Source organism: Mirounga angustirostris, unplaced genomic scaffold (assembly GCF_029215605.1).
Source record: "Mirounga angustirostris isolate CCGP_5_RB_7025 unplaced genomic scaffold, mMirAng1.0.hap1 SCAF_1, whole genome shotgun sequence".
Classification (NCBI taxonomy): Eukaryota; Metazoa; Chordata; class Mammalia; order Carnivora; family Phocidae; genus Mirounga; species Mirounga angustirostris.
In genome coordinates this window covers 47,665,542-47,678,379 of record NW_026991709.1, presented here as the reverse complement: position 1 = coordinate 47,678,379, position 12,838 = coordinate 47,665,542, and the positions used below count along the sequence as shown (strand labels likewise).

Here is a 12,838-nt window from a genome sequence, read left to right as displayed (position 1 = left end):
ATTCTGAAGCATCAGGCTGACTCCTGTGAAGAGTAGGATAACAAAATGGATATGATTGAATTTTTAAAAATCTCTTCGCAGAGGGAAGGATTGATGAAAATGTGGCACAAAATCTGTGTCTAGCAAGGTTCAAGATTTCTCTTCCTGCCTCCTGTCCATTTGGTTTTGAAAATCTGGATTTAATTTTCATTTTAAAAACTTAATAGACTGAACTGTCTCAGGAAGTATTAGCTTTCCACATTCCTGGGTCCTCTGATCCACTGGTGCTGTGGTTACCATGACTAAAGCCTGGGGAACATTGAGTCAGGACATGGGTTTATTGTTGCGAATGTTGCTCCCTCTTAGAGAATTTTACTGATAAAAATGTTATTGTTTCCAGATGCAGAGCCTAAATATCTGATTGTTGTGCGGCCTGCTCCTCCTCCAAGTCGAAAGAAGTCATGCTCAGGTATATTTTGTTCATTTTTCAGATTTTATTAACTTTAAACCATGCCTCTTCATTTCTGCCCATGGAGACCAAGTGCCTTGGGGATGCCTTAGGAATGTGGATGAGAATACATAACACGGCAGGCCCCATGTCGGCGGATAACCCTGCTTGCAAGTATTACAGTCTGGTTGTAGAGACTGCTTGGGATCTAATCCCAGCACCACTACCTACAAACCTGAGGAATTTAGGCAAATTACTGAACTTCTCGGTGCCTCCTTTCTCCTGCATACCAGGGTCGTCGTGAAGGTTAAATGAGTTCATGCGTGTGTGGCCTTGTAGGCCAGGGCCTGGCCCATAGCAAGTGCTTGCTTAGACTTAGCTCCTGTTAGCCTGAATCTGCTTTGCAGTGTGTCAACTCAGGCCCGCTCTGGTGCTTTCGAGATTCTAAGAGCAAAATCTAACGTCTAACCTTTGTTGAGGGAGACTGTTCACATTCAAAAGCATCACTCCTTTATATGCATGGTCAGTGGGTTGGAAGGTGGGTTCTACTTTACTCGTCCTCTCTCCCTTCGGACCCTCTTCTATTTAGTCCGACATGAGAGCAAGGACTGCTTAGGAAAGCAGCGCAATGCCAAGACCCCCAGGGAGAGGGAGACTGGAAACAGCCAAGTAAATAACCTATGAATAAATGAGTGGAAACATGTTCTATGTGATTAAAGAAAGCTTAAAATCTTACAGTGTCCCCATTTCACTACCAAAATTCCTTCTCAGATCAAATAGGCAGGCCTTTGCTGTCAGAACCTAAAAAAGCTGGGAATATGCCTTTACCGTCCGGTATCCCATCTCCCTGACTGTAGACTACTGATAGAAATGTTTTGCTTTTCTTTTTCATTTACTAATGCAAACTGTTCTTAATATTTCCTAATCATGTTCATCTTGTATAGTACACTAGCTGTCGAGCAAAAAGGATGTCTTTTGTTTGTTCTGTGTTTCTAGCGGCATGAAATGGGTTGGGGGAGCATACAGGTCTTCAAATACCCTGAGCAAACAGGCCCTTTGCAGTTGTGTATTTTGTATCTTCTGGGTGCATCAGCCAAGCCTGCTACCAGAACTTTGTTGCCACAGTGCCCTCCCCTCCTTCTGTTGGTTTTCACTTCTTTTTAGAACAGCAGTAAACAGTCAAGCATTTTGAAAAATACAAATTCCTTTTCCTGGCCTCCTACATTCTCCCAAAGCATGAGGGAAATTCCAGTGACTCCTTATAATTTATAATGATAGTCATCATTTCAAGGCTCTATTTCAAAATATTTAATAAAGTCAAGAGGTATTAGTATGGATCCATGGGATTCTGGCTTCATGTTCAAACTATTTCTCAATATAAACACACAAAAAATGTGTAAGGGACGTCAAAAGAGTGCTCACACCTTAGTTACACTTTATAACTTCATTTGGGAACTTCTATGACACTGGTCTTGAAATCATTTTTCCCTTTGTGATGACCAGCTCAGGAAATTGTTTCATCTTGCTCAGGATATAATACCCCACCTTTCCTCTCAGGCAACAAATGTAATGTTTTTTTATTATGTTAATCACCATCTATTACATCATTAGTTTTTGATGTAGTGTTCCATGAGTCATTGTTTGCATATAACTTTTTTTTAAAGATTTTTTATTTATTTATTTGACAGAGAGAGAGATAGCTAGAGCAGGAACACAAGCAGGGGAAGTGGAGAGGGAGAAGCAGGCTTCCTGCCGAGCAGGGAGCCCGATGTGGGACTCGATCCCAGGACCCTGGGATCATGACCTGAACCGAAGGCAGATGCTTAATGACTGAGCCACCCAGGCGCCCTGCATATAACTTTTTAAAAATTCAGCTATGTCACCATGAAACAGTTGGCCACCACTAGGCTTACATATAGGCTGAGAAGGTTTTTCACCAGAATAACAACTCCCAGAACTTAAATCTACTAGAAGCAGCAAGGATGGCACAATTTTAAAGGGCATGTGGTTCAGATAATTTTCACTAAGCTCATACAAGAGGTACCTTCCTACCTATTAGTTCCTACTGCATTAGATCAAAATAACACAAGTTCTTCCTATAGCAAATAACAATAGGCATGGTCTCATGAAATGAAAGAGGAAACACAATGGAAATAAAAAGAATGCTTTATGTTCTGCATAGTTTTATTAGATATCTTATTGCATTTTTATGTTATCTACAGATTTTTTAATGAGCCAATGTTGGGTTCCATGGCAAAGGATCTTCATTGCTCTTTTTCACTGACCCTATTCCTGAAGTTCCAAATATTTTTGAAAATGCAAATACCTTTCTCCCATATACTGGAAAAGAATCTAAAATGGTTTATCACCACCACTTGGCATTACCCAAATCCAATTCTTCCCATCAGAACAACTGAGCTTCCTATGTCATCCCTACTCTTCCAGCAGTATTAAGAATGAGTAAAAAAGAATGTGTATACATTTTCCATTTAGACATCACTGTAAAAAAAAGGCTTATTGTAATTGTATGACAGGGATTTTACACTTCTAAACTGGTTTTAAAAAGGAATATAACTTACAAGCCAGACATTAAGCTTTGTTTTCTCGTCTTTGATATTCTTTCACACTAATTCATAGTCTTGGGAGAAGGGGGAAAACCAACACACTTTTATTGTATCTGTAAAAGAAATGAAGTGAGCAAAGCATTTGCATTATTTATTTCACTGGTAATAGCCACGACTTTCATATTCATCCCTAACCCATAAGAAAATAAAACCTAAGTATGATTGCATATAGTTTATATGCATACATTACCCATATATGCATTCATATATATATGCATATACATACACACATAAATCTCAAAATGATACTTTGGTTTATGCTTGAATTCATGGGCAAAAAATTGGTAATATTTGTGCACTCCATGAGAAGAAAAGGAATTTGATGCTTTCATGCTCTTTATCATCATCCTAGGTCATTTTTATGCATTCTACCCCAATCATAAAAATATACTGTGTTACCAGAATTAACCTGCACGTTACCTCCATAGGTAAAGCACGCTCTCGCAAACCTCTCCAGCTGGTGGTTGGCACTCTGACACCAAGCTCCGTATTCCTATCCTGGGGTTTCCTCATTAACCCACACCATGACTGGACATTACCAAGTCACTGTCCCAATGACAGGTAATTCATCCTAACAAAGGATTTTTTTTTTTTTTAACCTGAAAATTCGCTCTTGCTTTTAGTAGTATCTGTACATGCTTTGGAAGAATATATAAATATCAGGGGCACCAGCTCATATGGGTCACCCATTAGCTATACACCTTGTTCTGGGTGTGAGAGGAAGGAAGATACTAAGTGAGGGTCCTTGAGAGAGTTATCATCTACCTGAATAGAAAACACATGCAAGCATTTTTTTTTCCCCCAAAGAATAAAGTACAAGGGAGAATGAGCCAAATAGCAAGTGGGGAGTATCAGTGAGAAGAGTAATAAAAGCTCAGAGGATGAGGCACAAGACAATTAGGAAAGATGATTAAAAGTTGGAAATGCTGACCTTTGGTTTGACAGTTGAAGAAGTGTTAGAAGCAGTAGTTCTCAAAGGGTGGCCCCAAACTAAGCAGCATCAAAATCAGTTGGGTTCATTTCTCAAGGCTCCCTCCAGATCACTGAATGAGAAGCTCTGAAGGTGGGGCCCAGTAATCTGTGGTTTTACAAGCCCTCTGGAAGATTCTGATGCCGACTTACATTTGAGAATCACTGGTTTAGAGAACTGGAGAGTAATTCACAGGGCGAGATGTAGACCGAGGAAAAGCACAGGTTTGGAGATGGAGCTCCTATCTTCCTTAGCAGGACAAAATAAGAAAATCTAAGTATATTTTTAAATGAAGGCCATTCATCCACTCAGCACATATATTTGGCATGGTCTATATGCTGGGCAGTGTACAACATGCTGAAGCTGGGAAATAAAATGGTTATTTATCATAAATATTTACTACATTATCTTTAAAATTCAGAACTTTGCATCTGATGAGCATTCCAAACTTTCAAGCTTCAACCAAGGCATTTCATTAATTTTTTTTAATTTTAAAAAGACTCAAAGTGATTTTTAAATTGTAAAAGTTTGATTTCTTTTCTAAATAAAAAATATGCTGTTGAGGTATAATTTAAATCCAGTACAATGCACAGCTTGATCAGTATCCTATGCTCCATCGGGAAATAGAACACTGTCATCCCTCCAGACAGAACTTTCCTCAAGAAGCAACCACTGATGTGATTTCTATCCCTGTAGATTAGGTTGCCTAATCTATAATTACACATAAATGGAATCATACACTATGTTGGTTTTTTGTGTCCATTTGTTTGCATTCAGCATGTTTTTGGGTTTCATTGATAACATTGCAGGTATTAATAGTTCATTCTTTTTTTTTATTCTTGAGTAGTATTCCATTATGTGAATATTCCAGCATTTATTATCTATTCTCTTGTTGGTGGATACCTAATTATGTTTGTTTTGGATTATTATGAATTTAGACTTTATAAATGTTTTTTGTAGGAGCTTTGTAGACATATCTTTTAATTTTTCTTAAATAAATACCTAGGAGTGGAATTGCTGGGTCATGGGAAAATGTATATTTAATTTTTTTTTCTGCCTGACTTTTCCATTTATACTCCCACAGGCAATATGAGAGTTCAGATTGTTCCACATCCTCACCAGCATTTCATGCTGTGAACATTTTGCATTTTCTCTGTTCTACTGTAGCAGCATCTTGTTAGAGTTTTAATATGCACTTCTCTTGTACTAACAATACTGAGCACTTTTTCATACATTTTTTTGGCTTGATCTCTCTTGTGTGGTGTTTTATTTTTATTTGTCTAAATTGAATTATAAAGAAGCACCTTTAAAAATGTTTGTAAGCTCTCAAGAGTACCTTTCATATGACTTTGATTAGGAAATCTAGACTAAGAACAATAATAGATCTTCCTTCACATGTTCATAGTTCTGAAGGAAGAAATTATTGGAAAAAGCCATGTAGAAGATATTGCCAAAACCAATTTTTTTTTTAAATAAGCTTGAGAAGTTTCAAAGAGTCTGAAATGTTCCTTTATCATCCACCACTAAGTCCGTAACTTATTTTGTTTGGAAAATGGACTCTTAAAAGAACATGTTTTCTTGTGATAATTCCAGCTTTACAGGGTTGGTCCAGAATGCCAGTGCTGAGAAAAATAACATTTATGGATTGCTTTCTTATTCCTTTTCATTTTCTTTAGTCTCTAATTTAAAAAGACCAAAAAGGGGGGTGGGAAAGAAGAAAGGAAATTTGGTGCTCTTGCAGCAAAATGCAGCTGATTTTAATAGTTATTTACCTTGCTTGATAAAATTCATGAAGTTTGGTGACGTGCAAATTCATAGAAGCTTTGGATATGATTTCTTCCTCTGTCCTCAAACTTTTCCTTCAATTTCACTTGGTCCTACCCCTTCTTGAAAGCATTTATCTGATGCTAATTTTAATTGATGGATGTTGCCATAGTTTTATAGCATAAGGAGAGGAGCAGATGATCTGGTAAAGCTAGGATATTAACAAGGCAACTGATTAGAAGACCCAAGCTACTCAAACCATGCATGTACCTTTCCCTAACCCCCTTGCTCACACACTCTGGCTTTGCTCTTCTCATCAAATAGATGGAGTCATGCCCATCAAATCACACTAGTCAAAATCAATAATTCTACTTAGAATAAAGTTTTTTAAAACATTCAATAATAGCATATCGAGATGCTTGGAAACTTTCAATTCTGAATGAGTGGGACAAGCAAGGTACCCTCGACAGAAATAGGGGACTCTTAAGACATAAGTAAAAGGGAAGAATTCAATGGTGATGCCTGAAAAAAAGCACTTTGAGTACTTGTGGATTTCATTTACACATGCCTCCCTTCTTCCCAGTTAATAAAGAGTTGACATTTAAAGTCTTGGTGGAATCTGAGAAAAAATAGTAGTCCTTGTTTAAAAGCTCTGGAACTACTGTGCATGTTATAAACACCCAAATAAATCCACCAGGATTCTAAATCAATGTAATTAGAAGCAGACTTGCAGAAATCTACCCCTACATGATGGTGGGTTTTTTTGTTTGTTTGTTTGTTTTGTTTTGTTTTAGAATTTCAACTAAGCCAGTAGGTTAGAATAAGGAGTAGTAGCTATAGGGAATGATCACTTCTTGAAAACTGGAAGATTAATATGCTGAATTTTTCCTTCAGGAGTACCTTTTTAAAAAATCATTGGAATCTGAATGCCCTTGGCTTGCTACAGGAACACTTACTGGTGTCATTGTAATCCATCAGATTCTATATTGGCACCCTGCGTAAAGTCTCTGATTTAAAAAAAAAAAAAAATCAGTTCTCATTGATTCGTACAGCCCCATTTATCCTATGAAAAGCAAATAATTTATTGGGAATTTTTTCTCTTTATACTTTGATTTTGGACTTTCTGTATCCAAGTCCTGTGTAGTAAGTTTCCAGGGAGAAAACCGCTATGGAGTATTAATGGAGTATCACTTTATCCTTCATGACACGTGGCTCTATTCCTGTTTGCACAGGGTCCATATGGGTATCATGATCTTAAATCCTTTTCTGAATCCACATTGGAAAGTAGATGTGCTTAATTTATAGTTTTTATTCTTAATAGGCTTTGAATGGAAGAATGTACACATTTGTGCTCAATATATCTAAGGTCCAAAGAAAGCTTTCCAAATTGGCTCAAATGAAGAGTAAAACATGTTTTTAACCAAAATGTATTTCCTCATTAATAGCTTACTTTTTCCTTCCCATGTTTCCAGCTTGTTAAAGTGTTCAAGATTGCTTCAGTTCTCACTCCTTTGCCAACTTATTAAAGCTTTATGATTTGTTTAGAAATCATTTTCACATTTTCTAACACTTTCATTTGTACTTATTTACAGTTAATGTAGAACGAGGCCTTTTCGGCCAGTCCAGAGCAGGCCCTTGCCTTTCTATTTGTTCCCCACTTGTTTTTAAGAAGTGAATATTTTTGATGTCTGTGCATTTTCACTTGATTGAACTCATTGCCTTGTTACCCATTCGTCTTTCCATGTAAACTTTAAGCTTTGTGAGGACAGGGACCATGTGTATCTTAACCGGCTTTATCTTCCCAGTCCCTGGGTCAGCATCTGGCACATAGTAGGCCTTCAGTAAATATTTATACTCAGTGAATAAAGAGTAAAATGCCCGTGTTTTCACATCGATGTCTCACCATTACTTCAAACTTAAGGTGACAAAATCAAACACCTACTATTTCTTCTTGATAATCAGCTCCATTTCTTAGTACTTTCCAAAGTACCTTAATTCTTCTGTTCGTTCCTACTTGAAACTTGATTCATTTATTCATTTTTTATTTGTCCTCTCCTATAGCTAATGAGCCCCCAGGTTCTCTGAGTTCTGCCTTGGGCAAGTACATCAACGTCTTCTATCTCTCCATGTCCATGCCAATGATTCTCATTCAGACACTTGTCACCTTACTGTGGTTCCTGGGGATCACATCCAGGCTACTTTCCCTGGCTCCTTTCCTACCGCAATCCATCCTGGCTTCTGCAATGCCAAGGAAATTTAGATTATCCACCATCAGCTCACTCTTTCTTCACCTCAGATTTCTCTTTCTTCTCTTCTTTCCAAGGAACCCCTTTCTGACTTCAGACAGTGCTCACCATCCCGTCCTGTCCACGCTCTGTAAGCTTGCACTCTCACGCTGGTGCCCTCACTGCCCTTGGGGCCCTGCCTCCTGCTTGCTAATATGTTTGTGATTTCCCCATCCCAAAACACCTTCTTTCAATCCTGTTCTCTCTTCCAAGGGATTTTTCAATCTCTTAATTCCAGAACTCTCTTATTCCCAGTTTCCATACCCGCCCCCGCCCCCAGTCTTTATTCCTTTTCAGTGGCTTCCCTTCCCTTTCTAACACTCCACTGAAATATCTCTTTGTGGTCACCAATGATCAATTAATTGCTAAATCCAGAAGAGTTTTCTCCGTTCTTACCCTTTCTAACCTCTCTGTGGAATTGGTGGCCATCTTCCTTTTTTGACATTATACATATATTTAAGCAGGCTCCAGGCCCAGTGTGGAACCCAGTGCAGGGTTTGAACTCATGACCCTGAGATTAAGACCTGAGCTGAAATCAAGAGTCAGATGCTTAACCGACTGAGCCAACCAGGCACCCCTTTCTGACATTTCTATTTAGGTTTTCCTCTTAGCCTTTTCCTCCTCTCTTGTGTTAATTTGTTATCCTACCTCCCCAAATGGAATAGAATTTTATCCTTGGATCTCTCGTCTTTGTTTCCCCCTTATCCCATCTGTGCTGTCTTTAACTATCACTTCCAAGTAGAACAGTGCTTCTCAAACTTTGTGCACACAAATCACATAGAAGACCTTCTTACAATGCAGATTCTGACTCCAAAGGCCTGAGGAGCCTGAGATTCTGCATTTCTAAAAGGTAACAGGAAGTGCTGATATTGCTGCTGTCCTGAGAGCAGTGGGAGTGACAAGGATGTAAATGCTTCCAGTGCTGACATCTGACCTTGACTCATTTCCAAGTTTCTAAGACTGTATTTTTAGTTGATGGAATTCTCTCCATTACAGGGGCCACATAATGTGGTTAGTACCTCAGACTCCAATTAAATTCATATTTTCTATACTACCAAAAGAACTCCTTTCTATTACTTTAATTTTCTTTAAGTTTAGAAATTCAGTTTGGGTTTGTATTTACACTCTTCTTAGCACCCATGTCGCACAAGGAATCCAGTCTCATCAGTTCTTCTGTAGAAATATCACTTTGATCTATTTTCTTCTCTTCATTTCGTTTCTTCCACGATTCATTTCTTTGTTCTCTCCTATCTGGATTATAATGCATTAATTGAGATTCCTCCTTCCAATTTTTCCCGAATTCTTCCACTGCTGATAAGTCTAGCCTCCTTCATCACTGCTCAACTTTATTCACCAGCTGAAGAATCTCCACCAGCTCCCCACTGCCTGGTAAAAGAAACTGTAGAATCTCTCCTGCAGTCTATCTCTAAGAATATGAGTCCTGCTCCTGCCATGAGCTTTAAATCTGGACTACTTTGTTTTCCTGGACCTACGTAAGATGTCCTGCTTTAAATCACACCTCTAAGATGGGATTTAAAATGTGGTCTGTCCATTTCAAAAGTTCAGGCCACCTAATGCTGTACCTGCCACCCTCAGGACCCTGTGCTTTTCACCCCAACTTCTTTAGTTCTATCCATTTGTACACCTACCTCCTCCCCTCACTCTACTGTGAGCTCATTTGTGAAGTTTTCACGATGCCCTGCTCCTCTTCCAGTGCATGTGGATCCTAGCATCATGCTTTATAATAGTAGGTCTCAACAAAGGTACAAATGAATAAGTAGGTGGAATGTTCAGAGCAAGCCTTAAAAATCATCTGGTCAGGGGCCCCTGGGTGGCAGTCAGTTAAGCGACCAACTCTTTATTTTGGCTCAGGTCATGATCTCAGGGTGATGGGATCGAGCCCTGTGTGGGGCTCATGCTCAGCACAGTGTCTGCTTAAGATTCCCTCTCCTCTCTTCCTCTGCCCCTCCCCCACCTCAAATAAATAATCTTTAAAAAAAAAAATCTGATCAGGCCATCTAGCTCTTGAACCTCTTCTGCAACATCTCCCATTCAGAGTCCACAGTGAGTATTTCCAGCAATGGTAACAGCATAGATATGGAGGGTAAAATTCTGGTCAGATTGACCTAAGTTCAAAATCCTGTTCTATTATTAGCTGAATGGCCTTAGACAGTTACTTAAATGCTTTAAGCCTTGGGGTTTTTTAAATCTGTAAAATGGGTTAATAATAGTAATATCTCATAGAGTTGTCAGAATTTAATGAGATGATACATGTAAAATCATTAACACAGTGTCTGGCACACAACACTCAATAAATGGAACTGTGTTTGCTATTGTTAATTTTGATATTATTTGCCTTATTTTATAACTTCCATTTCAGGCAAGCTATTCCATTTTTTTTTTTAAGATTTTATTTATTTATTTGACAGAGACACAGCAAGAGAGGGAACACAAGCAGGGGGAGGGGGAGAGGGAGAAGCAGGCTTCCCGCGGAGCAGGGAGCCCGATGTGGGGCTCGATCCCAGGACCCTGAGATCATGACCTGAGCTGAAGGCAGACGCTTAACGACTGAGCCACCCAGGCGCCCCAAGCTATTCCATTTTAGATAGCACTAAAATCAGTAGAAACTTATTCCTTCTGTTGATTTTAAGCCAGCCACCAGTAGGTGATAAAGAAGAGAGATTTTGGAAATTTTTGACCAGCTTGAAAATTATTTTAAGAGTCCAAAGATAATAAAGACCTAAACTGGTCCCATGAGTGCTTAGAAATAGACAAGAGACAAGTAAAAGAGGAATCATGCAGGAAACCTAATTGGGCTTGAGAACTGATTAGACATGAAGGGAGAAGGTACCCGAAGTCAACAGGAATAGGAGCAGATTTGGAGAAGAATATGAGTAGATTTTAAGGTAGTTAGGAAATTCACAGAGGATTAAATCATTATATTTGATCAAAAGGTTTTATTAACAGATCAGACACCAGATTACAAAGAGATTTAGGCCTCATGAGTCATAAGAAAGTGGGATAAGGTAGATTACTTTGAAGAAATTTTGTGTTGGTGCCACCTGGGTGGCTCAGTGGGTTAAGCATCTGCCTTCAGCTTAGGTCATGATCCCAGGGTCCTGGACTTAAGCCCCATATTGGGTTCCCTGTTCAGCTGGGAATCTGCTTCTCCCTCTGCCTCTGCCCCTCTTCCTTGCTTGTGCATGCTCACGAGTGCTCTTTCTCAAATAAATCTTTAAAAAAAGAAATTGTGTTAAAAGATAGCAGGGATAAAAAGGCAATATTCGTTTTATTTTTGTTAGAATGAAAAATATTTAAACAGTTATTCAACTCAGAGAGTGAGTGAATGGAATAAGGAAATGGTATAAAATTACCTAGATGCTTATGTGTTGGCAGAAGGGAGAACCCTGGAATCAGGGGCGGGGGGGTGGGCAGGGAGGGCATGATAGGGAGAGACACTTTGAGAAGAATGGAGTGAGGACAGAATTTCTATCAGCAGTCACCAGTCTCCACAAGGCAAGAAGCAAAAATACAGAGGGGGTGTCAGGAAGTGTCCTTTGATATGAAGAGAGCAAAACGTGTGGAATAGATGTTTTAGGAAATATAATGGTAGCTAATTACATAGAAACAGAAACATTGTCGAAAAAAGCATAGAAAGCCCAAATGATAGCCAACCACATGCATCAAGCCAGGCTGGTTTGTGAAAGGACTAAATTTATCTTGATATTACTCAATTTCTGTTCTTGCTAATTTATTGCCAGTTATTTCATAAATTTTGTTTATGGGGTTTCTATCCTGTGTTCTGCCTCTGTGTTTTATTGGAATAAAATGTCTAATATGCAGCTACAGTCATCTTTTAGGAACAGAAAGGATCTCAAAGATTGTCTAGTCCACCCCCGTTCTCTTTTGAGGGAGAAAAGTGATGAATAAGTGGGCAAAGACTCCCATGAAAGCAGGCTGTTTGGAGCTGACAAATATCCAAGCCAAGCCTCTACCTGCCTTCTCCACATTTTGAGGAGCTAAGGATTCTGTTTAAGCTACAATAACCATTATTGTCAGTGTTCATACTATTAGGGATATGTAAGCAGAGATAATGGTATTTGAACCAAACACTACCTTCAATAGTTCCTTACCACTTAGGACACGAGATGTTCTTGTTCTTAAAGTCCAAGTTGCTAGAGGTAGGCTTTCCAGGAGTCTGATCTGATGACCTTCACTGACTGCTACCTGTATCTTTACTAGACTTGTTGCACTTGTGTCCAAATTGAATCATCCACAGAAAAGGGTGCAATCAATATTTGATCCTGAGTATCCTCTGACAATAATGGGAAGTCTGTGACTCCATGTTATGGTAAATATACACTGAAATAATAAACCTTACGTAATGTTAAAAAGGAATTAGAATTGTCCTCTTCCCTTCTAGGTCATTTTACCTGTCTTTTTTCATCTCCTTTTGCCAAGCACCATAGTAGAAAGACAGTCCAGTGCAATGCTGAAGGTATTAGCTTATGAGTCAGAAAACAGCCATTTGCCTGGCTCTGTCACTGATTATCAAAACCTAGACACTTACCGTCTCTCATTTTCTTCTATGATAATTCTTATTCTCTCTTCAGAGTTTATTGTATGAGTAAACTGAAACACACTGTAAAATCTTAAGTCTTCTGCAAATGTTCAATGTAGACATTTATTGTATTTTCCTTCAGTTTGCATTGATTCTATAGGAATGTTGAGTTTGGTAAGTGAAACCTTACACAATGACACATTGAAA

At 38.7% G+C, this 12,838-nt stretch overlaps 1 protein-coding gene across 37 annotated transcripts in view; it reads left to right on the top strand.

The window, feature by feature from the left end:
- Positions 1–12,838, top strand: part of ABI3BP (ABI family member 3 binding protein) — a 241,306-nt gene that overhangs the window by 83,588 nt on the left and 144,880 nt on the right. For all 37 annotated transcript variants that reach the window (XM_064582027.1, XM_064581586.1, XM_064584048.1 and 34 more), the window contains exons 3-4: positions 380–448; positions 3,480–3,612. In XM_064582027.1, coding sequence (XP_064438097.1) covers positions 380–448; positions 3,480–3,612 — 202 coding nt within the window. The remainder of the gene's footprint in view (positions 1–379; positions 449–3,479; positions 3,613–12,838) is intronic.